Source organism: Lytechinus variegatus, chromosome 12 (assembly GCF_018143015.1).
Source record: "Lytechinus variegatus isolate NC3 chromosome 12, Lvar_3.0, whole genome shotgun sequence".
In the NCBI taxonomy this organism is placed as follows: Eukaryota; Metazoa; Echinodermata; class Echinoidea; order Temnopleuroida; family Toxopneustidae; genus Lytechinus; species Lytechinus variegatus.
In genome coordinates this window covers 18653351-18679883 of record NC_054751.1, presented here as the reverse complement: position 1 = coordinate 18679883, position 26533 = coordinate 18653351, and the positions used below count along the sequence as shown (strand labels likewise).

Below are 26533 nucleotides of genomic sequence, written 5' to 3'. Positions count from 1 at the left end.
AATTGAGTACTGAATTAACACAGCTGCCAAGTAGTCACTAGTACTGATTTACCATATTTAGTACTGAAAATAGAGAAGAATACTGATGGTTTCATACTTTCATGAAAAATACTGTTTTCGTAAGTTTCAGTGTTAATATGTGTTGTCCAGTCCTACATGTATGTTCCTGTGAAAATACTAATCTCACCAAAAATACTGAAATGTTCTTGCTCAGGTTGGCAGCTCTGAATTAAAATTTATGGACAGTCCAGCTGAACTTAAATATTTTTCTATTAATAATAATGCTTCTCATTTCCTGGGGTGGTATTCTGAGATCCATTTTATCTCAGATAATAATAAAATATTTTATCTCCATTAAAAATCAGTGAGATAAAATACCCTTAAAATCTCTCCGAATTGGTATTCTGAGAACAATTTATCTTCATTATATCTCTGTAAGACACACCTATTTTCAATCAATATCCAATTAGAAACACGCTTTTATAGCTCTCTCATATCACTCAACCAATGGAAATCCATTCTACTAGAAGGTTTGACGAAGGAATGAGATTGCGTCAATTTATTGACTTCAATACGCTTGCACGTCTTTACAGAGATTTCTTTTTAACAAAAATGGCAATACTCTCATCTTTTTTCAAAGCCTATATCACATCTTTTCAAGCATCATTTCAGAGACAATATTAGTCTAGAAAAGTCTTATGAAATGCTTCCTGATTGTACTAGAATAACTTTAAGATGTTGTTCTCAATGAATATATAGCTTTTCTTAATTTTCATGCCAACATTTGGAGTTAATTCACCTAGAAATATTGACAAAATCAATGTCACGGAGATAAAATAGCCCCTACCCTCTTTTAAGTTTATTTCATTTTTTCTTCAAGAAACGAAGGCGCAAGCACATCATCCGGGTTGCAAAGGCCAGATACGCAATGGGTACATGTATGTCTACGCAGCCACTGCTCTGTTGCGTATCATCATAGATACACAAGATAAAATTTTAAATTTTATCTGAGAGAAAATGTCATCTCAGTATACCAATTTCATTTTAACCCTATCTAGGCCGGGGTATTTTGGGAGTTCCTATGGCCGGGGGGGGGGGGGGGGGGCGGGGCCTCCCAGGCCCCCCCCAAGATCTTGACCGTCGATCGCGCGATCGCGCCCAAAATTGGCACGCGGGTTGCCTGGGACATAATCTACAAGATTGTATAGTAATTTATTTCACGTGAATCGCTATTCAGTGATTATGCTAATTTATGCGTAATTAGTATGCGAAATCATACTTTTCCCTTTAACTCCCTAAATAAAGCTCCAAATGTACTAATTTTTGGTATAGAAACTCTTTGTGGTGTCCTTAGCAAGTGTACATGAAAGAAATTGTGATATCAAATCATTTTCTTATGTATTATATTGTTTTTTGCAATTTCTTATGTATTTCTTTGTTTTTTGACCTTTTGTTTTTCATTGTTTTTTCAATGAAATTTGTTGGGGACTCTTCTGTGATCATAAAAAGCATAAAATGAATACATTTAGACCAGAAAAACTAAAAATAATCATACATTTATGAATTTTGGTTGAAAACACAATTTGCATTGACTTTGTACACGAAAACACGTTTTTGAGCAATTTTCGGTCTGACATGCACTTACATAATGTTGCGTAATTTCGGAACCACGTACCCAGGTGACGGAAAATTGGTCTCAAAAGTTGCGCAAGACTTGAAAGTAAAAAGTCAGCGAGCGGCGCGGTCAAAAAATTTCGCACGACTAAAATATCGCGCGATTCGTTGAGGGGGGGGCCTCAGAGGCCCCCCCCCCCCGGCCTAGATAGGGTTAAGAGATAAAATAAAATATTCTAAAAAAGACCTCAGAATACCGCCCCTGTTCTACGGCTTGCTTGCATTCTTCAGCGGCTAGAGAGAGAGAATGAACAGATGGGAGAAATAACTGAGTTGTAGCCTGCACATATTATTTTATAACTTTTTTTATCGAGACACTGTACATAAACTACAGACACCTGCACATGAGTAGAAAACACCAGACCAGGGGGGCGTTTCATGAAAGGACTTGTTGGATGTTTTATCCGACAAGTCCCATGTTATCCGACGGTTACCATAGTAACAATGCCTGTCAGCCAATCAAAATCATGGAAAGATGTCAGATCTGACAACTTGTCGGATGAATTTATTGATGAAACGCTCCCCAGGGGTCTGTTGCAGAAAGAGTTGCGTTTAAAGGCAAGTCTAAAAATCAATCGCAAGTCCAAAATGTGCGCTGTTGATTGGTTGAAAATCAAGTTGTGCATGATTTTTAGTGTTGCGTTTGATTGCAACTCTCTCTCTGCAACAAGCCCCTGTACTTACAGCGAAGAAGAAGAGTGATGTGCATGTAAAATGATGTTGAAAATGTTGTATTTTGATTTTATGCATTGTTTTTGTCACAATTTATTCTTTCAGAATAGCTCTAAGGCTTCAAGGCCTAAATTTATATCACTGCTTGAATTCAGTTTCAACAAATATAAATGCCACCTCCATGCAATTTAACATGCAGGTGTATCCTTCTTTTTTAACTTTCAATTTAAAAAAAAGAAGCAGGGACGGACATTAGCGGCAACATGAGTGATTTCCCAGCCTCCAGTAACTTCTCAGACACTGAGGAGGATGTAGTTGAAGAGGAGGAAGATCTGCTAGCCTTCCAGGAGAGCATCAAAAAGGACCTCTTCACAGAATTCACGTCGGCCACGCCCATGAAGATTGCCAGGGTTAGCGTCGCTCACAATAGGGAACCGATGAAGGTTTATTTGAGAGTGAGGCCTTTCACTAATGCTGAGGTTGAAGGAGGCGAGTCCCAGGTACAGTACACTTTCAGGCCTCCACCAGCTGTACAGGTGGTTGCTGGCAACATGTTTTTTGGTAGTGCATGCATACTGTTTTCCTTCTTGCTATAACTAAGAGAACTTGCTCTAATTGGAATATCACACGCAAATTAAAAAATATTCAATTAGATAAAACCAATCTAGATTTTTCATTTATTTATTCATTCTTTTGGTGTGTTTTTATTTCTATTCTGACAAATTAAATATGGTCCTGAGAAAAACATTCAAGAATTTGTGTGTTCGTTTGCACCGACTCCGCTTTACACATGCAGATCCAATAGATGAACCAGAATTAGACTTGGTACATGAATGTATTTGTGAATCTGATTGGGCTCTCAATATATTTTTTTAACACTTAAGAAGGTTGTTCTGCCATATACCTCAGACCTGTAATGTAGGGAACATAAAGTTTTACCACTTTCCCTGCAATCTCCAAGAGACCACCACCCTCTGTATAAATTGCCTTTAGTTTAAGAATAAGGTTCTAATTTCCCAATTGACTTGTGTATACATCGTTTTTTTTTTTCAGGAATGCATGGACCAGGAAAACAACACCACTCTTCTGATGAGGGCTCCCAAGAACAGTTTTGCCTTTAAGAGCAGCCAGCGCGGCTTTGGAGAGATGAACCACAAGTTCACCTTCTCCAAGATCTTCAATGAAGATACCAGTCAGAAGACGTTCTTTGATGAGACCATGCTTGCAACCGTCAAAGACTTCATCGATGGCCACAACTGCCTGCTCTTCACCTATGGTGTAACCAATGCTGGAAAGACATATACCATCCAAGGTTGGGTTGCTTTTGAGTTGACCAATCTGGTCATGCACAATTTATATTATTGTTATTCTCATTTGAAGAGTCTCTATGTCATTAATTATTGCATTGCTGAAATTAGTGTATGATTTGCTTTATGAGCCGTGCATAATGTCTGTGAACTCTTGCAAGTTAACTCACATCAAAGTGAATTGTCAACAACAGAAATTATAAAACAGGGTGAATGATGAGAACAGAGATTGGTTTATTTCTAGGAAGCTCATTAAACAATGTGATCGTCTCCATTGGGGCCCTGTGACAATGCACATATCATAACATAACAATTATAACAGTTCATTTACATAAAAACATCGGCATAAATAAATAAGCAAGTTCATGTGAAGGAATCTTAAAGCTAAAGTGGTAAGTAAAAACATACAATTTACAATAAAAGTAAAATGATGTAAAAAAAAAGTTGTGTATTGCTACAATTAGCTGAAATATGTAAAAAGTAACCAAGTAAGATTTGTACATTAAATTCATGATTATGGGGGTGGGGGTGGGGAATGTAAGAAACCGGAAAATAGGCAAAGGGACACAGTTTCAAACAGGGAAAGAGATGGAATATTTTACATCTTCACTTTATTTCAATGTAACCAGGTGTTCCACAAGATGGTGGGATTTTACCCCGCTCCTTGGACGTCATCTTCAACAGCATTGAAGATCGCCAGTACCTATCAAACAGAGTGAAGCCTCGCTACTTCTGCGATGTAGTAAAACTCTCTGAAAGGCAGCAGAAGAAGGAAGAAGATGTCAAATCAAAAGTGCTTGCTTTGGGCAGTATCCCTTCCACTGGAGCAGGAGATCAGGTAACGGGTCGTTTTCATCAAGCAAAATGTCAGAGATTTTGCAGACAACTGTTAAAAGCTGCAGAAATTCATGCAGGTTATTGGCTGAGGGAAATTTCTCAGTTTGTTTGTTAAAGGTTAATTTGACCACCCTGTCCCACCTCCCTGTCCCTAGTTTACTATGTAATCTAGTTAATAGCTTGCAGTTATTTTCATGAAATTAGTAAACATGAAAATGCATTGAACAATTTGAAGTTGCATAGGTTATCATTTTTTGTTTTGCCAGACTCCTAATCTGTATTAAAAGCAGGTCTGCTCTAGGTCAAAATGTGATTGTTTACTATTAAAGATGTGAAAATTTGGTAATAAATAATCTCATTTTAAATGTTTCCATGCCTTTTCCATCCACCCTGTTTTTTTTTTATTGTACAACAAGTCTATCACAATTGTTATTACTTATGAACAACTCTTTTCTATCTAGACAACAATGTTAGAAGGTGAGAGCATGACAGATGATAGCCTGAATACGGACATATCACATGCATCCTATTCAGCCACCAATGATGATTCCCAGGACTCCTCAAAGCTCTCAGAGAGTAAGATGTCCACTACCAGAGATATTGAGGGTAAGACTGAAATACAGTTCTAGTCATGAATAAGGATATAAAGGTTGGGCAATGCCTACCTGAGACATTTATTTAGATGACTGGCTCAGCAAACAAGAAAAGAATTCTTTATGGAGCATTTTGGCCCAGTGGATTTGTCCTCTGACTTTGAAACAGACTCGTGGGTTCGAATCCCAGCCATGGTGTAATTTCCTTCAGCAAGAAATTTATCCACATTGTGCTGCACTCAACCCAGGCAAGGTGAATGGGTACTTGGCAGGATTAATCCCTCGAATGCACGAGTGCTGAAAGGCAGCTCGAGTTATAGCCGTGGTAATAATAATAGTAGCTACAGGCATCGGAATAGAATATTTCTAGATAGATGGCGCTATATATTAGAAAGCAAGAAGTTTTAGTAAGTAATACATCTAAAAATTATATTGCCATTTTATACCAATTTTATTTTTGTATATTTGTAAACCCCCGACTAGTGAGGAGACCTTCATAACAGAAACTAGTTTTTCTTGTAGTCATCCTCAGGCACTAGTCGGTGGTAATTTATTCCTCTTGTATATATTCTTGTTGTCTTTTGCCTGGAAATAAAATAAATGAATAAAAATGAATATATAAATAGTCAAATTAGAATTGCCTTGTGATCTGTGTCCATTGTGGTTGTCCTTTCTATAAACCTTTTCTCTACAGCTATGGGCAACCAGACCTTCTTAGACGAGGTCAACGCACGCATTCCGGATGATACCATGGTCAACGTGGATGCTCAGGGCCCAATTAAGTTCAGTGTCTGGGTGTCCTTCGCCGAGATCTACAACGAGTACATGTACGATCTCCTTGAACCCCTACCGAAGGAGAAGAAGATTAGGCGACAGGCGCTCAAGCTTGCCGAAGATAAAAATGGGAGCATCTATATCAAAGGTACGATTTTCATCCTTCATAGTTATTTGTGTGGGAGATTGTAACTGTGCTCAAGTACAACCCATTTTCCTCTTCATAATTGCAGCTTTTGTCTCATAAACAAGTATGAAAAACAATGTATGTAAATAATTTCTGCACTGATAACCCTCCCCCTCCCCTGTTTGATTGTTATTACCTGTGTCAATATCATAGTTATAATGAGAGTAAGTACATACATGCATGTAGATAAATGAAATAGACAAACTGATCTAACTTCACAAACTCTCAATAAAATGAATAATAATACACCAAATTGGATCAACAAAATCAGCAATAGGAAATCTCCATAGATTTTTTTATATGGAATTGGGTTATTGGCTGACCAAAGACCTTGTTATTTTAGATCTGTAGAGATTCAAAATGTTCAATTCATTTATCATATCTTGTGTGAAGGACTGAAGCAGATTCAAGTCAACTCTGCAGATGAGGCTTACAGGATTCTGAAGATAGGACAGAGAAACCTCAGCATTGCAGCAACCAAACTTAATCATTGCTCCAGCAGAAGGTATTGATGTCATGCTATTTGTTCTCAAAAGATTTTGGGGACCTTTACATTGCCTTTTATATTGTCCTCATTCTAAAAGCCTCCTAGAAAAATCATTCACCTCTATAAAGACTGGGCTATTTTGATGCCTAAAATGACTGAGATTCTTGTACAGTAGCACAATATATGCTTATGAATTATTTACGAGAGTAAAATACTACGTGTTTTTACAACTCTAGCTTATGGAAAACATTTAAACATGAAAATTCTAAACTCATATAAATGAAATTAAACTATGGAAGTGGCATTTGCAAGTTTTTATTTTTCATTTTGTTATCTTGGTTTATCTGTCTTTTCTGCCTACCTGTTTTGTCAGTTAGCATATTGTTATAAATCTAATTATTTGTCTCTGTCACTGTAGTTATATGATTCTGATGTCTGTTTTGTTTGGTTGTTTTTGTTTTTTACTCTCAACCACTATATATATTTTGATTTTCAGTCACTGCATCTTCAGTATAAAGGTCCTGAGAGTAGTGGATGTTGATGATCCTCATGTTGCCAGAGTTAGCCAGTAAGTATCTTGGTCACTCTTCTATGCTATCTATTTAACAGAAATTAATATTCTCAATTTAGTTCATATATCTTGATGAATCATCCAACATTCATAATCAATTTCGAATCCTAGCCATGGCGTGTTTTCCTTCAGCAAGAAATTCATCCACACTGTGCTGCACTCGACCTAGGTGAGGTAAATGTGTAGCAGCAGGAAGTAATTCCTCAAAAAGCTGTGCACACCAGAATCACTAGACTAGCTTAGCCGGGGTAATATAGGAGCGCCTTGAGCACCTAGCAAGGTGGTTATGTGTGCTATACAAATCCTATATTATTATTTATTTCATAGTTTGGCTATGTATCCTTCAATTGAGGCTTTATTGTATACGTGATGTAAATATAAATGGTTGTCATTTGTAAGCTTGAAGGAATAGGAGTACAGGTCATAGTTTTGAATCCAGTTTGTCCCAATGAACATTGGTGTCCAAATTGACCTCGCACTTGCATTGATAGCTCCTGAATCCAATATCTACTTTGTCTTTCTGATAATATGTGATAATTTTCTGTGACACTTTGAACAAACGCTCTTCTCATCTTGTCTGTATTCCAGCCTATCATTCTGCGATCTTGCCGGATCGGAACGTTACACCCGTACACAGAATACAGGAGAACGTCTCAAAGAGGCGGGAAACATCAACACTTCTCTCTTGACTCTAGGAAAGTGCATCCATGCACTTCGCTACAACCAAAACCATCCAAAGTAAGTAAATATTATAGGTGGTGCTAGGATAGCTACCCTTGAGAACAGTTGGCCAGGGGGAGTTGTCTCCAAGGGAAGCTTTTCTTTGGGAGGAGTAAACTTGAAGCTTTTCTTATTGGGAGATGCTTAAGTTTTTTATTCCTAGTCTAATTTGTTTAAAATGTTTACAATTTGTTTCTCACTTTCTCTTGTTTTCCTCTTTCCACAGTTATTTTATTACCAAGGTTGTGAGTCCGTTTTAATTTCACTTAAAGAAAATTGTTGCACAATACATTAATTGCATCAGTGTTCTTTTGTAGCGCAACTAATGTACTACAATGCCTTGCACTGATTTGGTGTTGGGTAAAATCCTAAAATTATTTACCGTGCCTCCTCATCCCTGTTTAAAAAAAATTACTGAATATATCACAATCCACTAATGAATAAGAAATTAGTGAATGAATAGTCTAGAATATCAAAGCACTTTTAGGCTTTCCAACACCTTGTTTGGTTGATGTGCTGTTATAACGATCAAATAGCATTATTCAGTGGTGTGAGATTTTAGCTATTTAGCTGATTTCAGCTATTTTAGTTCTCCTTTGTACGAAATTATGGGAGCTCTGTCAATTCAATTATTCCTGTTCTATTTTTATTTAATCACTACCCTGATTTTTGTAAATATTTTTATTGCTTTCAGGGCGCATCCTAAGATCATCCCATTCCGTGAGAGCAAATTAACAAGACTATTTCAGAGTTTCTTCCTTGGGAAGGGCAAGGCCTCCATGGTAGTCAATGTTAATCAATGTGCATCAGGCTTTGATGAAACCATGCATGTTCTTAAATTCTCGGCTATCGCCAAACAGGTGAGATGCAAAGATTCATACCTAATGCAGTGAAATTTATGTTTTTAAGGACTAGTGCTGGATGATATTTGATTTCAGTGTTAGTTGATTATCACCAGCAAGATATCGCAGTCTTATAGAACGTTCATTATGAGTTGCAATTCTATTAAGAGCAAGGATGGGGAAATGAAAGTAAAGATCTTGGTGCTTTTCCACAAAAAACCGGCATTTGAGTATCAAATTACTGACTTCTGAGTTGGTTGAAAGCAATACAGAGCATCATTTTTGGTCAATGAATAGTGATTTCCATGTACTTTTCATAATTGCCAATATTTTGGGCATATCGTCTTACCATAAAATATTAACATAATCATGAAACCATTATTGCATGATATTGCCAAGCACTAGTAAAGACTACTGGATGTGAAATACAGTGAGACCTACATTAATATGGTTGTCTTTTTTTCTGCTGTTAATCTAGTCACTTTTATCTGAAGGTAAACTTTAATTGCCATGGTTGCAATGCTCAGTATTTGAAATAAATGTGAAACATCAGTTAATTATATTGATAACCCTCATTGTCATAATGATAATTTTGCATTTCCATGTGCTAACCAGGAGATATTTCTTCTCGATACAAAAGGACAATAAAATATATTCATTTGATTAGACGGAATTCATTCAAGTGAAAAGTAATGATTACCATTCAAACTGTACTCCAGGTTACTACTGTCACCTCCAAGTTGGACAACAGATGGAAGGAGCCTCCTCCAAAGAAATCCAAGCGATCTGTACGGAACGTCTCTCTTGCTCTCAACCAGGCCCTCGACTGCAATGTTAAAGGTCAAAGGCCATCGATACCTTGGGCGACCCCTGGCACCATCGCCCAGGTCATGAAGGAGACGGGTCATGTCACCTCTGTTGAGGATACAGTCTTTGAAGTGGATGAGGAGGAGGAGGAGGAAGAAGAAGAGGAAACTATGGAATCAGAGGTGGAGGATACTCCTGTCGCTAAGAAGGATCAGAATGCTATCAAGGTGAGACCTGTAGGGACAGTGATTTTCCGCGATCGCGGAAAACGGACGGAATTCACGGAAAAGGCCTTTTGAAACGGAAAGTGGCATTTCAAACGGAAAATTTTCCCTCAAAATACACAGAATAGCAACAGAAATTACTCCAAAATAACAACAAAATGAGAATATGAAATGGCCACTAAACCCCAGAAAACACGATCTCATTTCGCTACAATCATGACAATTCACACATCGTGACTGCTGTCGACATCAGCAGACTCGATAGTACCCCGTACCCAGCCGGCCGGGTTGAGCTTCACATCGCTTCATATCGCTCAACTGCACTGTCGTGTGTTGGTGCCATCTATGTTTTAATATGTAACAGCACGATATCGTGGTCTTAAAATCCAAGATGGTGGATTGGCGAAAGTCGTTGACTGATGATAACAATTTAAAAAAAAACCAAAATTATCGATGAAATTTTATTTCACCGTAAAATCATGCTAATAATGAGAAAGGTGAGGATGTATGTATGCTAAATTTGTTTGAAAAATTATTAAATGCACCCGCATAGATCCGATTAGAACGGATTCTATTGTGTTGTTGGTACAGTTGTAGCAGATACAAATTTTGGCCAGTGCGAGTGTACGCGCTGTGATTTTGCTATTCAGTGTGTAAACGGAATTGTCACTTTTCCGTGTGTACAAAGTCTATGGGGAAACAGAATTTCTGTTTTCTGACATGCTGAAACGGAATTTGACATTTTCTGAAACGGAAAAGGCCATTTTTTGAAACGGAAAATCACTGTCCCTAGACCTGGATCCCGTAACACAAAGGTTAGCGATTAATCACTTCAAAGGACAATTCTGATTAGTTAATAGTCATGTAAGTCTACTTAGCAAAATGCGCATGGAACAATGGTCTTGATTGGTCATTTCAGTTAGCAATTAATCGCTAACCTTTGTGTTACGGTGCCCCGGGGCCGGTAACACAAGGCTTAGCAATCATCGTAGAACATTTTACCATTGATTGCTTTGGCCACAATGCACATTGAATCGTGAAAATCAAGCGTTGGATCAATTGCTAACCTTTGTGTTTCAGGGCCCATGTTGAGTGTTTCATGAAGTATTGTGTTCTGTGAAATCACAGACTAATTTGTTCTGAGTCGATCAGATGCAAGGACTCATTGTTTCAAATACCCCCCCCCTTCCCATGAGGATGTGAATAGATGGTGATGGTTGCTGTGTTATATAAATGGAGGGAATTAATGTTTTGTTTTCATTGGGTTTTCCATCTTTCTTTAATCTGTTCATCGGAAATTACATTTTGAATTTATCCTGACCATGCTTTATATAGCCTTGCAACTGACCAAGCAAGATTGTTTAACTTGTAACATATTCAAAGCAGATATGTATAAAGAAAAGTTTATGACATTTGCATGTCAGAAAGGCAACACGATTCAGTTGGATTGTGTTATGCAGGCAAGACCTTTCAGGCATTCTTGTTAAAGCTTCAGGTCTGAAGTAGACTATCAATTCATGGGGTCAGAGTCCAGGTGCATGTATTCAGAGAAGTCATGAAAATAGCTTGTTCTTCCAGTATCTTATTTATTGTCTGTACGCATGGTTTAACCCTATATAGCCCGGGCTATTTTGAAATTGCATAGCCCGGGGGGGGGGGGGGCTATTAGGTCCCCCTCAGATCTCAGCCATTCATCGACCGATTGCGACCAAATTTGGTGTGTGGGTGTCTCATTATATATTTTACAAGAATGCGTTGTCAAATTTGTGATATTTATTATCATTTTTTATTTATCTATTTAATTATGCAAATATTCAAATTTTTTCAAGGAATTTTCATTTTTTTTAGTTTTCCCCTCATTTTTTGAGAAAATGCAATGGAATCAAGCATGTTAGTAGCCAGTCATGTAATCTAAAAGACAGCCCACTCAACTGTATTGAAATTGTATAATTATTAGATTATAATAGTAATTGATTATGCGCATTTGCTAATTTTTCCCGATAATATTCTCGTTTCCTTCTGTGTTTCCAAATTCTTATGTATTTCTTTGTTTTTAATTTATTATGTATTTCTTTGTTTTGAAATCTCTATTTTTTATTGTTTTTTAAATCTAGAATAGTTCGTGATAGCCCAAAAGAAAGTTATGTGAGGAAAAACAGAAAAAACATTCATCTGACAACACTTCTTGTAAAACCCATACATTGTACACACAAAAGTCAATGGAAATTGCCATTTTCGGTGACATTGGTCACGAATATGTGCTATATCTCCGCAAGTGTACCCCCGATTTTCGCAAACAGGGTCTCAAAATGTGCGGGAGATGTGAAAGAAAAAAGTCTTGAAATTTCAGCGTATTATTTTTTTGCATTTAGAAATTATCGCGAAAAATGTCGAGGGGGGGGGCCTTTTAGGCCCCCCCCCCCCCCCGGCTATATAGGGTTAAAGCTAAATGAGAGTAGTTGCAGTAAAACACTTATTTCGTGAGAAAGTCTGTAAAACCGAGCTGAAATAAGATCACACTGAAGATTGCCAACACAGATAGGCACACGTGGGACAGTGTTTTATTTTTGCTGAAATAAAGACCCGACGGAAGTGACCGAATCTGCGCTTATTTTGCTTATTTCTCAGTAATTACACAATTTCTTCCAGAATCCTTTGGAACAAATTTTTATTCATACAAACAGACACTTGGGTGGTCATTATAATAGATTCTGTAAAAAGTCATTTTGAGATCGTTACCAGAACTGGAATATATCTTTAACAGATCCAGAAAGAGCTTCTTGCTGTGATTGAGGTACTGAAGCAGAAGCTGGTTGATGAGAAAGCAGAGAAGTTCTACTTGGAAACCAAGATCAGGGAGGAAGTTTGCCAGGAAATGGCTGAACAACTGGTAGAGATCGAACAAGACTACAAGTTAGTTCAGTTGAAAATATTTTTACTTTTAAGATTGCCATGGTCGTAGAGGATCAGTCATTCAAGTTTGTCCTAAGTCTTTCACTTCTGCACCTCAGAGTAATGCAGTAGATCAGTGGGTTTTTTTTTTAATAAATACATAATTTTCAGTTATCTTGCCTGTAATACAATATGTCTTATAAACATAGGTTGTATTTTAAGAAATGTACAGTATGCTATTTATTTCTCAGTTTTTTTTATTTCTTATATTTTATTTTTCACACATTGGTCTCTTCATGTGATTCAATTACTTGCATGTATTGCAGGATACCAAAGGATGACGTTTTTTTAATAATTATTTATTAAGTGTTGTGTTGAAATATTTTCATTAAATGTAACAGAAAATGGATTCCAAATGCTACAATTATAAATATTTCATTTTATTTTGTATAACTTAGTGAACGTCTCGAGGAAGATAAGCAACGAGCCGAGGAGGTGTATGAGAAACGTCTAGAGCTCTACGCCAGGTCCGTCAAGAAACCACATAAGAGGGGGCAGAACGACAATGATGGGGCTGATATCCAGGTTTCCAGCTCCCTTCTTGCCGCTGAGCAAAACAGAGTCAAGGTAAATGAAAATAATGCTTTGTGTTCTACCACTATTAATTATTTTATCAATTTTGGTATGGCTGAGTCAAAGCAGTTGGACTGCTAATATAAAGAAATGGATGAGAAATTCAACATCACCAAGGACAGAGAATATCAACCACTTTATTTCCTTATCTAGACCTGTACATCAAAACTTTCACACGATGCTGTATTTCTTTAATCAACCAACTGGACCTATGGAAACAATAGTACCTAGCAGGATTTCACAGTTTTCCTATTTGAATTAATTGGCGCGACAGCCTGTATAGTTATAAAAATCTCAGTGCTTGGATGCTGCCATTCTGTTCTGTTTGTGAGATGTCAAACCTATATTACATAGATACCAATTTTGATACTCCCTCAATTATGTACGCGGTAATTTGATCACTTCTTCCTCTGTAATTTTCAAAGTTAGTCTGTAATAGTTCACATCAATGGGTTTCCTATCATATTGATATTATTCAAAGTCATGTAGTTAAAGCATTCTCTTGGAGCTCCATTCATGTTTGAATAACGATATATTTTTGGTCTTTTATATTTTCAGGATCGTGATGCACAGATAGAGTCATTGAGGGCAGAACTAGAATCAACTGAACAATCTCTCAAAGAATTCGAAGATCGGATGCACAATGAAGTATGCTAACAATGTTAAAGGACAAGTCCACCCCAACAAAAACTTGATTTGAATAAAAAGAGAAAAATTCAACAAGCATAATACTGAAAATTTAATCGAAATCGGATGTAAAATAAGAAAGTTATGGCATTTTAAAGTTTCGCTTATTTTCAACAAAATAGTAATATGAACGAGCCAGTTACATCCAAATGAGAGAGTTGATGACATCACTCACTCACTATTTCTTTTGTATTTTATTATATGAAATATGAAATATTTTCATTTTCTCGTCATTGTCATGTGAAATGAAGTTTTATTCCTCCCTGAACACAAGGAATTCCATTATTTTAACATTTTGTGCTTCAGGCAAGGAGGTCCTAATTGTCAAATTCGTAAAAATTGAAATATCGCATAATTCAAACAATAAAAAAAAAAAGAAATAGTGAGTGAGTGACATCATCGAAACTCTCAGTTGGATGTAACTGGCTCGTTCATATAACTATTTTGTTGAAAATAAGCGAAACTTTGAAATGTCTTAACTTTCTTATTTTACATCCGATTTTGATGAAATTTTCAGCATTGTGCTTGTCTGATTTTTTTCTATTGATTCAAATCAACATTTTTTTGAGGTGGACTTGACCTTTAAGAATTTTTTTATGATTTAATGAAATTATTTTGGGATTCTGGTCTTTCTTGTCTTCATGCATGTATAGTCTTGTCAATTTTAGGGATGCCTTCCCTACCTTCACTGAAAAACAGTTGATTTTTTCCCCCTTTCTATTTAGTTCATTGATACCATGCTTAATTATTGTTTTGATTTTAAATATATTTGGTTTGTAAATCTGTAGTATTAATTTTCCACTAAGGATTAGCCCCATCCATATCCTTATTTTTCAGAAATTTAGATGATGAATGATCAAGTTCTTTGTGATTCTGAAGACTCGAGTCTGTAATGAATTAATGTGGCTGCAAAAACAAACTGAATTCCATATCCAGTGAAATAAAAACGATAAAGAAATATTAAGAGTTTTCACAGTAGTCTGGAAAAATAAACTTCGTTTTCTGAATTCATTGTCTCACCTGCATAGCAGAGTGAGACTATAGGCGCCGCTTTTCCGACGGCGGTGTCAACATCAAATCTTAACCTGAGGTTAAGTTTTTGAAATGACATCATAACTTAGAAAGTATATGGACCTAGTTCATGAAACTTGGCCATAAGGTCAATCAAGTATTACTGAACATCCTTTTAGAGTTTCATGTCACATGACCAAGGTTAAAGGTCATTTAGGGTCAATGAACTTAGACCATGTTGGAGGAATCAGCATCGAAATCTTAACCCGAGGTTAAGTTTTTGAAATGTCATCATAACTTAGAAAATATATGGACCTAGTTCATGAAACTTGGTCATAAGGTTAATCAAGTATCACTGAACATCCTGCATGAGTTTTATGTCACATGACCAAGGTCAAAGGTCAATGAACTTTGGCCGAATTGGGTGTATCTGTTGAATTACCATTATAACTTTAAAAGTTTATGGATCTGATCCATGAATCTTGGACATAAGAGTAATCAAGTATCACTGAACATCCTGTGCGAGTAGTTACAAGTCACATGATCAAGGTCAAAGGTCATGTAAGGTCAATGAACTTTGGCCATGTTGGGTTTTTTTGTTGAAAATAACCATCATACCTCTGTAAGTTTATTTGTCTAGTTCATAAAACGTGGACATAAGAGTAACCATGTATCACTGAACATCTTGTGCGAGTTAGAGTAGTTTTCAAAGTCAGCACTGCTGCTATATGGAACTGCGTGATGCAGGTGAGACAGCCAGAGGCATTCCACCTCTTTTAAAATTTGCTCTGCAGCTATATGTTCCATTTCTTTTCATGTTGTTTGCCCTTTATGTGTATGTTTACTTTATATCCATCATGATATTTATTAAATTATCGTGATTCATATTCAACATGTCTTGACTGCGAATGAAGGCTTTTATCTCGTGTTTTACATTACAACATATTTTAATTACCATATTCTTTCCCTCATTCCAAAGTTTCATCACCCTTAGCTTCCATTCTCAGTGATATGTGGGGATGTTCCCTTTCATCATTTTTTTTTCTTCCAAGAATGTAAGAGCATTAAATATTTCATTACAGGTTACTGAACTGAAGAAAACGATTGCAGATCAAAAGACATGCATAGAAGAAAATGAGGCCAAGTCTGCTGAGCAAGAGAAGACATTCATGGAAACTAAAGAAGCTCTTCAGATTAAGGTACAATAGGGGCAAAACTAATCAGTTTATATGACAGTAACAGGACTGTATCTTTTGGTGAATAATCCACTGCCATTTAAAAAGCCACTTTTGATTTTGTGACTTTGAGAATAAAAAAGACAGAAATGTGCCAAATTTAGTTTAAGAATATTCCTTAAGATCCATTTTCACCTGTAAATGTGAAGTTCTTAACATGAAATAAGGACAGGATCTTTTTTAGGAAAGCATTACAAAATTAATGATAGTTAAGCTGATATTGAATCACAAGATTTTGAGAGGATTATTTTAATTAAAAAATCGAACAATATGGTTATATTGACTTTTAAGTATTCCTACTTTTGTATTTTCAATAATAACTTGCTAAATCTTTGTTTCACTTAGGGTGCTTCTATATATTAGATGCACCCCCCCCCAAAAAAAAAGAGATACAGTATCTTTCGTTTCAGAGTGGTGATCAAAATGTAATATATCAGCTATATCATGTATTAATTAAAGCAAATGTAGTAGTGGTCTTTGTTTCAAGTCTTTGTGACGTCATCTACATGCATGTTGCTAATTTGAAATTTCCAGTGGTCTAGTGATTATAAATTCTTAAAGATACTAGAAATTCATAATTTTTACTATTGTTTGCCTGATTCTTATACAATCTTTCCCCTATCTGTTCTCTGATTTTTCTTTTTTTTTAAGACAAATGTATTTTTTTGTTTGATTCCATTTATTTCAAATTATTGGTTTTTCCCTATTTTGTTTTTAGATCGATGAATTAACGAGAACCATCGCAGAGCAGAAGCATAGATTGGTAGAACAAGAAAGAGAGATTACCTCCCATGAAGAAATGAAGGGGGGTAAAGATGTCCTTCAACAACAGGTTTGGGTTTTTTAACTTGCTTTTTTAATGCAAAACTGGCGGGTGCCACAAATTCTGCAAAAGTTGTGCAATTAACGTTGCAACCAACATAATGAAATGCCAAACCCTCCCAACCCCCATTAATTGCGTATTCCTATGTAAATTTCACCTAAATCAAACATATTTCTGTGGTCCAAGGTGGTTTCACATCACATATCACCCATTCACCTGTACTTAAAATGAAAATAAACATTATAAAAATACTTCCATTTATGTTGTGAATTTTTTTTTTTAAGTATACATATTTGAAGAAAAAAAAACAGATATTGGTGATTGAGGAAGCAATTCTATACTTGCTTTTGAAGAGGATTTGGACAAATCTTTTTCTCCTATGAATTTTCCAGATTGCAGAGCTGAACGAGACTGTTGCCAATCAAAGGAGAGATCTTGAAGAAAAAGAAGATTTGTTGAGTCGTCAAGAGAGCCGTCATTCAGAAACAATGGCAAAAATGGACAACAGAGTATGTGATGTGATTGTATTAAAAAATTTAAATTTGAGTGGTAGCCCTGACTAGACCCAAAAGTGAAATTGACAAATCATTTATCAATGAAAAAAAAATTTACTTCATAACACTGCTTTCCAACTAAGTACTACTTTAAAATAGCTCCAGTTACCTGGCTTCGAAAATAGGCTTTGTTGTGCTTTAACCCTAATAAGACGGGGGGGGGGGGGGGGCTGAATAGGATAAACCTGCCTTGCAATTTTTTTTTACCGCGTCGATCGCTGACTTATTATTTTTAAGTCTCGTGTAGCTTTTGAGACTAAGATTGCGACCCCCAGGTACACGGTTCCGAAATTTTGCAACATTTTCGTAAGTGCATGCAGACCCGAAATTGCTCAAAACCATAAATTTTTGTACAAATCCAATGCAATAGTGTCTTTATCCAAAATTCACATATATATATATACATATATGATAATTTTTCCCTTTGCTGATTAAAATCAATTAATTTTATTTGTTTATGCTCAAAATAAAGTCTCTGATAGTTTACCCCTAAAAAACAATAGAAGACAAACATAAAGAAGATATCCAAAGTGCTTTTGAGTTCCTGTCTTGAAACAATTCTGTGAAAAATGTTATGTATATAGGGTATTTAGAATATGCATTGTTGGTGAATACAATCAAAAGTCATGTACCTTTTGACATTCTATGCACTGATGTGATGCAGAAATGGGATTATGTCATATGCAGGATGAGTACGGAAACTGTAGCTTTGTACATACTTTCATTTGCTTTCATGTGTAGATTGAAGAACTGGACCACATTGTTCAAGAGCAGAAGACGACATATTCACAGGCGATAAAACGGATAGACACGCACAAAGAGGAAGAAGCTGAAGTCAAAAAGACTTTACAAAACCAGGTATGTATCATTAAGCTCTTTGGAGAAATCATTGACACCTAAAAATAACAATAGTTAAAAGTAAATGAATAAATTAACCAATAGATAATTTTTTTAAATTGAATAAATAAAAAAAAATGTCTTGGACATTGAACATGCACTTTCTATGGAAAGGAATTCAATATTAAACATCTATTCTGCCTGATATATATCAATGTCTTTTTTTTTTTCATGCATCTGATTTATATCCCGTTCGCAAAAAGGAATAGATACTGTTGATCTATACCTCTGTTTGGCAATAAAAGGGGAATCAAGCCTTGGTAATAAAATGGTTCATATGAGAAGAAAAAATAAAAACAGAATAGTGAACTTTTGGAAGGAATAAGAGAAGTAATATGACAGCTAATTGTTTGAAAAATTAAACGGGAAATTCAGAGCGAAGATTGTTAGTAGAGGTTGAACTGCTCTCATAGTTATTGTCTCACCTGCATAGCAGAGTGAGACTATGGGCGCCCCTTTTCCGACGGAGGTGGCATCAAATCTTAACCAACTTAACCAAAGCTTAAGTTTTTGAAATGACAGCATAACATAGAATGTATATTGGCCTAGTTCATGAAACTTGGACATAAGGTTAATAAAGTATTACTGGACGTTCTGCCTGAGTTTCAGGTCACATGACCAAGGTCAAAGGTCATTTAGGGTCAATGAACTTAGAACATGTTGGGGGAATCATCATAAAAATTTTAACCTAAGTTTAGGTTTTTGAAATTTCATCATAACTTCGATAGTATTTGGATCTAGTTCATGAAACTTGGCAGTAAGGGTAATCAAATATTACTGAAACATGCTGCTTAAGTTTCAAGTCTCATGACCAAGGTCAAAGGTCATTTAGGGTCAATGAACTTTGGCCATGTTGGAGGTATTTATTGAATTACCATAACTCTGAAAGTAATGTTCTAGTTAAAAAACTTGGACATAAGACTTGTCAAGTATCACTGAACATCTCGTGCGAGTTTCATGTCACATGACCAAAGTTAAAGGTCAACTTTTAAGACCAATTTTGCGTCACCCGGGTACGCGGTTCCGAGGTTACGCAACGTTCTGTAAGTGTATGTCAGACCAAAAATTGCTCAAAAACGTGATTTCGTGTACAAAGTCAATGTAAATTGTGTTTTCAACCAAAAATCATAAATGTATGATTATTTTTAGTTTTGCTGGCCTAAATGTATGTATTTTATGCTGTTTATGATCTTAGAAGAGTCCCCAATTAATTTCATTGAAAAAACAATGAAAAACAAAAGGTCCATAAAACAAAGAAATACATAAGAAATTGCAAAAAAACAATATAATACATGAGAAATCGATCTGATATCACAATTTTTTTCATGTACACTTGCTAAGAACATCACAAAGAGTTTCTATGCCAAAAATTAGAACAATTAGAGCTTTATTTATGGAGTTAGAGAAAAAATTATGATTTTGGACACTAATTACGCATAAATTAGCATAATTATGAAATAATGATTCACATGAACTAAATTACTATACACTTTTGTAGATAATATTCCAGACAACCTGCGTGCCAATTTTTGGCGCGGTCGACGGCCGAGATCTCAAGGGGTTCCTGGGAGGCCCCCCCCCCACGGCCATATGAACTCCCAAAATACCCCGGCCTAGATAGGGTTAGTATGAAATGTAGACTGACTAGTCTTAGGTCACATGATCAAGGTCAAATACCATTTTGGGTCAAAACGTGGTATCGTATCATTATGTGAATGGTGTTTTGTTTGTGAATAATTATTTTATATTAGTTTTCAAAGTCAGCACTGCTGCTATATTGAATTGCGTAATGCAGGTGAGGCTGCCAGAGGTGCTCCACTAGTCTAATTCTACATCAAATTTTTATGATATTTTCAGTGCTATGCATATGTATTTGTTCAAATCAACTTCTAGTCCAGGTGTATTTTGCCTCTAGCCCATATGGTTATGCAAAAGGTGAACTATTTCTCATACTCTCTTTATTTATATAGATTTCTGAGCTTGAGGGAATAGTTGACGAGCAGAAGAAATGTCTTGCAGAGAACGAAGAAAAATTCAGTGCACAGGAGAAAGATCATACCCTCCGCAAAGAAACCATGCAACAACAGGTATTTTATGGCATTTGCTGACTTTTATTTTAATTGATGCTCATTGTATCATGTAATGTTTGTTGAAAATAGATATACTACAAGATTGTGATGAATTCGATAAATACTGCGCAGAATGCCCGCTTTAGAAAGCGTGTGGTTTGAAAATCATGAAAAACATAAAAGGGTGCGTTTGTAATATTTTCATAAATTTTTACCCTAATCACGTAGCCTTCCTAGATTCCCTTTTTTCCATTATTTTAGCGTTTTTCACACCCTTCTAACGTTACGTATGTAACGTGCCCTATCTTGAAAAGACATCCTTTTTACATTATTTTTTTGGTCGCGCATGGTATCCACTCGTCAATGTAAGTGCCCCCCCCCCCCCGGGCCGTAGAATAGCCTAACCTCCTATCATCTTCAATTTTTCTAACGACCATAAATTGCTATACAGTACAATGTCATGCGTAATATTCTTCTTATAATAAGACTAATCCTTATTTTGCTCTGGCTAGTCTCTAGTTTTTAGGGTTAAATGTGGAGCAAAATCTTACAATTGAAATAAAATGGGTGCACAGGCTCAGCAAGATTCATAAGATATGAAGGTTGTCATTTCCAGCTTTTTATCAAAAGGGTGACACTCCAGACCCATTGCACACCGTACAGATTGTAGCCAAACAGAGGTTGGATGCTCATTTATGTTGTAAACATGTGTGTTATATCTATGTAGATTGCTGACCTAAACCAAGTGATTCAAGATCAGAAAAATGAGCTTGCCGAAAGGGAGACACAAATAAGTGCACATGAGAAGGATGAAATGGATGACAAAAATGAACTTCAAAGAGAGGTTTGTTAAGACGATGATGATGATGGTATGGTGGTGGTGATGACTATGATGATTATGATGATGAGGATGGTGGTGATGATGATGATAATGAGGATTATGATGATGACGATAATGATGACAATGAGGATAATGATAATGATGATGATGATGAGGATGAGGATAATGTGGATGATGATGATGATAATGATGATGACAATGTGGATGATGATGAGGATGATGATGATGACAATGAGGATGATGATGATGACAATGAGGATGATTATGATGATGATGATGATGATGATGATGATGATGATGATGATGATGATGATGATGATGATGATGATGATGATGATGATGATGATGATGATGATGATGGTGATGATGATGATGGTGATGATGATGATGATGGACGACAACTATGATAATAGTGATGATGATGATATGATAATGGTGCTGATGGTGGTGGTGGTGATGATGTTGGTGATGATAAATGTGTATCAATGACAATGGCGACTGTGACAATGATGATTCTGATTGTTCATTACAGATTTCCGAGCTTAAGAAAGCAGTTGCTGATCAACTGAAATGCATAGATGAGGAAAAAGCTAAATCTGGCACTCTTGAGAAAGAGATGGTTGAGAGTAATAAGGCACTGCAAACACAGGTATGTAGTGATGAATGAGTTAAAACAGACAGATTTATTCATAGAAAGCACTGATATATATTTATTTAGTCTGATTTGTAAGGTATTTCATTTATAATCCTGTTATGTTATTGTTAACAGTTATAAATTATCAGGTCTGATTCAAACATACAGATGTATGTTCCATTGCATTTCATCATTTAATTAAGAGATAGTGGAGATTTATAAAAATGCCTTCTCCCCCCCCTCCCGAAAAAACAAAGAATAAAACGCAGTCAAATAATTATTTATTTTTTTTATCTGAAAATATACACCTGATGGAAGGGAAATATTGTTCTGATAGATTCATTTACCTAAATGCATCTCTTTTTTTTTCTTCTTGAAAAAAAAAGATAACTGAGCTTGAGGGAATAGTTGAAGAGCAGAAGAAATGTGTTGCAGAAAACGAAACGAGATTCAGTGCACAGGAGAAAGAACATACCCTCTGCAAAGAAACCTTGCAAACACAGGTACATTTCTTTATTTTCTACTTGACCCTATCTAGGCTGGGGTATTTGGGGAGATCATACGGCGCAAGGGGGATTGTTTTTTTTGGTGCATAGACTGATACTGATGTACCATTGTAATATTTGATCAAGCCTCTGCCTGTTTATTAATTTGTTTGCCCTCTGTGTAATGTTTTAGATTGATGGCTTGAACAAGAAGCTGGAAGAACAGAAACTAATGCTGTCACAGAAAGAGACAGAGGTAAGCGCACACGAGAAGGAACAAGCAGAGGACAGGGAGGCTCTACAAGAAAAGGTATGTTTACTATTCATGATGCTTGCTCTTTCGTTGTTAAAGCTAAACTTGATTATCACCCGTATCAGACATGTGAGCTGGTCATTTACAAAAGCGTATTGCCCTACATTTTCTGAATATCGGGAAGGGTAGGTATATTGTTTGTATTTTCCTCGGTCTCAATGCGCGTATTTACTTTGCATGCAGAGACGGTGCAAAATATACCTTTGTATTTTCCCTGGTCTCACATCCGGGCATTTGAGGATGCGTATAAAGAGATACGCTTCATAAGGATCCGTGCACCAACAATATATGTCATAATAAAGACATCACTGGATCCGAGCGCTTGCAAGTACGTCATAATGGTAAAGTTCAGAGCCTAGACCCTTATATTAACAAGACACAATAGAACTCTATTTTCAAAATAAATATCACCATTATCATGATTTTTGCTCTAGATATCTGATTTGGATGATAATAAAAATATTGACTGGCTCTTTCAGGGAACATCAAATATATTGCCCTTAAAGACCCATATTGCCCTCGTCTAAAGACTCGGGCCAATATGATTCTTTTGCTGGCAATATTTTTGATGTTCCCCTCAAGGCCAGTCAATATTATATAAATATTCACAGCAAACTATGGTCTTTGACCCAAAGAAGACTGGGGGTAAGGGGGGTTACTGATTCAGTCCCCCCCCCCCCGACATTTTTTGCGATAAATCCGCCGCTCTAAATTTTTTGTCCGCGTCGCTCGCTGAATTTTTACTTTTAAGTCTCGAACAACTTTTGAGGCAAAAATTGTGACCCCCAGGTATGCGGTTCTGAAATTACACAACATTTCATAAGAGCATGCAGACCCCAAATTACTCCAAAACGTGAATTTGTGTGCAAATTCTATCTAGAGTATGTGAAACAAAAATTAGCATTTTAGGGGCATTATTTTAGTGATTAGAGCAAACTTCTAATTTTACACATAAATAAGCATAATTAATGAGCAATGAGATATTTTTGCAGAATTTGGTATTATAGTTTTGTAGATAATGCCATGGGTAAAGCGCATGCCAATTTTTGTCACGATCGTGCAATCGACGGGCAAGATCATAAGGGGAGCTGAATCAGCCCCCCCCCCCAGTCTTCTAAGGCGTCAAAATAGCCCAGTCTATTTAGGGTTAAAACCAAGGTCAATTGTGAGCATATCATAGAGCTATTGTGGATCAAATAAAATCATGTAGTGAAATCATGAAGTCACAACTAAAAAGCTTAAAAGTGAGAACAATGAATGATGTTTACACATGTGGGACCTTGTATTATTGTTTTTAGATCATTACCAATGCTGGCATTTAAGTTTTAAGTGGATATAAAAATATAGAAATAGGATTGATTTCTGTATATGTTCTTTGGTCGTGAATAGTTATCGATTTAGCTTTGAAATTATATAGTTTGGAAATGGTTGTAGGCCAAGTGAATATAAGTCTTGAGTAACAATGCTTTCAATATTACCCAATCTATGGGTTACAAAAATGAATTGAAAAAATTGTTTTAAAATGCATTTCACTTCTTGTAGCCTGCATCTAGCTTGTGTGTATTGTGAATTCAATGTGGAAAACTTTTCAACATGCGCTGATATGATTTGACTTTATTTTACATATTTCACAAGACAAACGACAATATGAAAACAATATCAGAAAACTCATGAGAATACAAATCAGACAAGGCTTAACAATTAATTCAAATTAAAGACAATTTAAAAGAGTGAAATATGAGGGAACCTGCGTAATGAGAAGGAGAGGACAGATTGATTAATTCTCAACTGATATGAATCACAATCTTTGTTTAGATTGATGAGCTTAAGACTGTTGTTGATGTTCAGAAGGATCAACTGTGTAAGAAAACTGACATGATAGACACATTGGAGAAAGAGCTGGAAGCCAGGAAGATTGTCCTCGCTGAAAAGGTAACAACATCCAGCTCATTTCAGGGGTTGGTGGCTCTGTTGAAGAAAGCACAGGAGAAGTATAAGTAATAACTTTTAATAGTTAAAGCAGGGTTAGGAATTCCTGAGAATTTTCGCAATGGAAAATTTTCTACAGGAATTTTGTGGGAATTTTCAAGAAATGGTAGGAACAACTTTTATGATAACTATAGGCCAACACTGAATAAGAAGGAGTGCCCAGTCAGATATTGCTCTGTAAGCTAGGTTCAAACCAAATGCTCAAACTGTCAGACAAAGCAGAATTGTAACAAAATCCATGGAAATGTTTTCAGTGGCTGAATAGTTCGCATGATGGCAGTACACTGCACATGCATTGCACTCGAGATACTGCTCCTAGAATATTAAAGGGGAAGTCCACCCTGATAATAAGTTGATTTTAATAAAAGCAATAATGTTAAAGAAGCATATTGGTGAAGTTTTGATTATGAGAGAGTTATGATTTATGAAAGTTTTTAAATGAGAATGAAACCTTTGGAACAAGGTAGCGTGTGTGAAAACAGAATAATCAAAGAAACAGATCAACGAAAGTTTGAGAAAAATCGGACAAATAATGAGAAGGTTATGAGCATTTGAATTTTGTGATCATTAATGCTATGTAGTTCCTCAAATTAGCAATGCGACAAAGATGTGTGATGTCACTTGTGAACAACTCTCCCCATTACTTTAGTATATATTTCACTTAAATTGCCTCTTTTATCACATCTATCAGTAGATCATGTGTTCTTTCTATAGGAGGGCATGTAATACAGATTTTTTTTTTAATATATCATGGATAAACAGTTTGTATCACCATAAGAAAAAGCAAAAAAAAAGATACATTTTGAGGGTAATTTATAGTCCATCAAAGGGAAAGTTGTTCAATATGTGACATCACACATCCTTGTCACATTGCCAATGGAAGGATCTCCATAGCATTAGTGATTGCAATATTCAAATGCTCCTAACTATCGAAGGGGGTATGAAATGAGTTGTTTGGTGATACATGTATAATCTCTGCACAATTCAAATTACTTTTTTTTCAAATTGCATTTAAAAGATGGGGGGGGGGCTCAGAGGCCAAACAAATCTGCCTAAAGTATGGCACCTTTCAACATGATTTCTGATGAAGTAATGAATTACTGAAACAGCAGATAATCTCTTTGGCCTCAAGTCGTTTTGTAGAATTGATCAAATATTACATTTTTATTCAATATTTATACTCTCTTATTCTAGGTTGGAGAATTGACAAGTATCATAGAAAAACAGCAGTCTGAAATAAAGAAGCAAGCAGAATGCCTTGATGTGAAGAAGAAAGAAATGGAAGAGCTCACTCTACAGGTATAACAAACAAACTTTGTTTTTTGTGAGATTTTTTTTATATCAGAAGACTGTGAAATTTTGATTGACTTGACTTGACTGGAAGTGAACTAAAGAAAGTAGGATCAGATTATTTGAAAATATGTCACAGTTGATGAATTTTGATGAAGGTTTTTAATAGAGTGTCCGAACTTCCGCCAATATGTGTTGATGCACTGCTGCGCACATAACATGGTCAGCACAGATTAAACATGCCTCCAGTAATTTTACATTACATTTTTACAGAGACTCACAATTGAGGAAATAATTGAAACACAAGCACAGCAGTCATTTTCCTGACCTTACTAACACATTGACCCCCATTAGTAGCATGAGTTCCATTTCATTTAATGAATTTCACTCTGAAAATGCGGTTTGGATCGGTCGCGACGGCGCAGACATTCTTCTTCACACATTTTCAAAGGCATCTCGCATCTCAAGAAAATAGTAAAGATTTT

General features: G+C 36.0%; 1 protein-coding gene across 10 annotated transcripts in view; it reads left to right on the top strand.

Moving 5' to 3' along the window:
* Positions 1–26533, top strand: part of LOC121424645 (kinesin-like protein KIF20A) — a 43536-nt gene that overhangs the window by 1339 nt on the left and 15664 nt on the right. For 5 of the 10 annotated variants that reach the window (XM_041620370.1, XM_041620369.1, XM_041620367.1 and 2 more), the window contains exons 2-25: positions 2584–2846; positions 3400–3658; positions 4283–4491; positions 4952–5096; positions 5778–6005; positions 6438–6549; positions 7028–7099; positions 7691–7840; positions 8517–8682; positions 9384–9698; positions 12460–12608; positions 13046–13214; positions 13779–13868; positions 16001–16117; positions 16872–16985; positions 17369–17485; positions 18272–18388; positions 20398–20514; positions 21224–21340; positions 21870–21986; positions 22358–22474; positions 22650–22766; positions 24585–24701; positions 25953–26057. In XM_041620370.1, the coding sequence (XP_041476304.1) occupies positions 2610–2846; positions 3400–3658; positions 4283–4491; positions 4952–5096; positions 5778–6005; positions 6438–6549; positions 7028–7099; positions 7691–7840; positions 8517–8682; positions 9384–9698; positions 12460–12608; positions 13046–13214; positions 13779–13868; positions 16001–16117; positions 16872–16985; positions 17369–17485; positions 18272–18388; positions 20398–20514; positions 21224–21340; positions 21870–21986; positions 22358–22474; positions 22650–22766; positions 24585–24701; positions 25953–26057 (3573 nt within the window). In that variant the 5' untranslated portion in view covers positions 2584–2609. The remainder of the gene's footprint in view (positions 1–2583; positions 2847–3399; positions 3659–4282; positions 4492–4951; positions 5097–5777; positions 6006–6437; positions 6550–7027; positions 7100–7690; positions 7841–8516; positions 8683–9383; positions 9699–12459; positions 12609–13045; positions 13215–13778; positions 13869–16000; positions 16118–16871; positions 16986–17368; positions 17486–18271; positions 18389–20397; positions 20515–21223; positions 21341–21869; positions 21987–22357; positions 22475–22649; positions 22767–24584; positions 24702–25952; positions 26058–26533) is intronic. The other 5 variants (XM_041620368.1, XM_041620373.1, XM_041620374.1 and 2 more) reach the window with 5 other exon arrangements.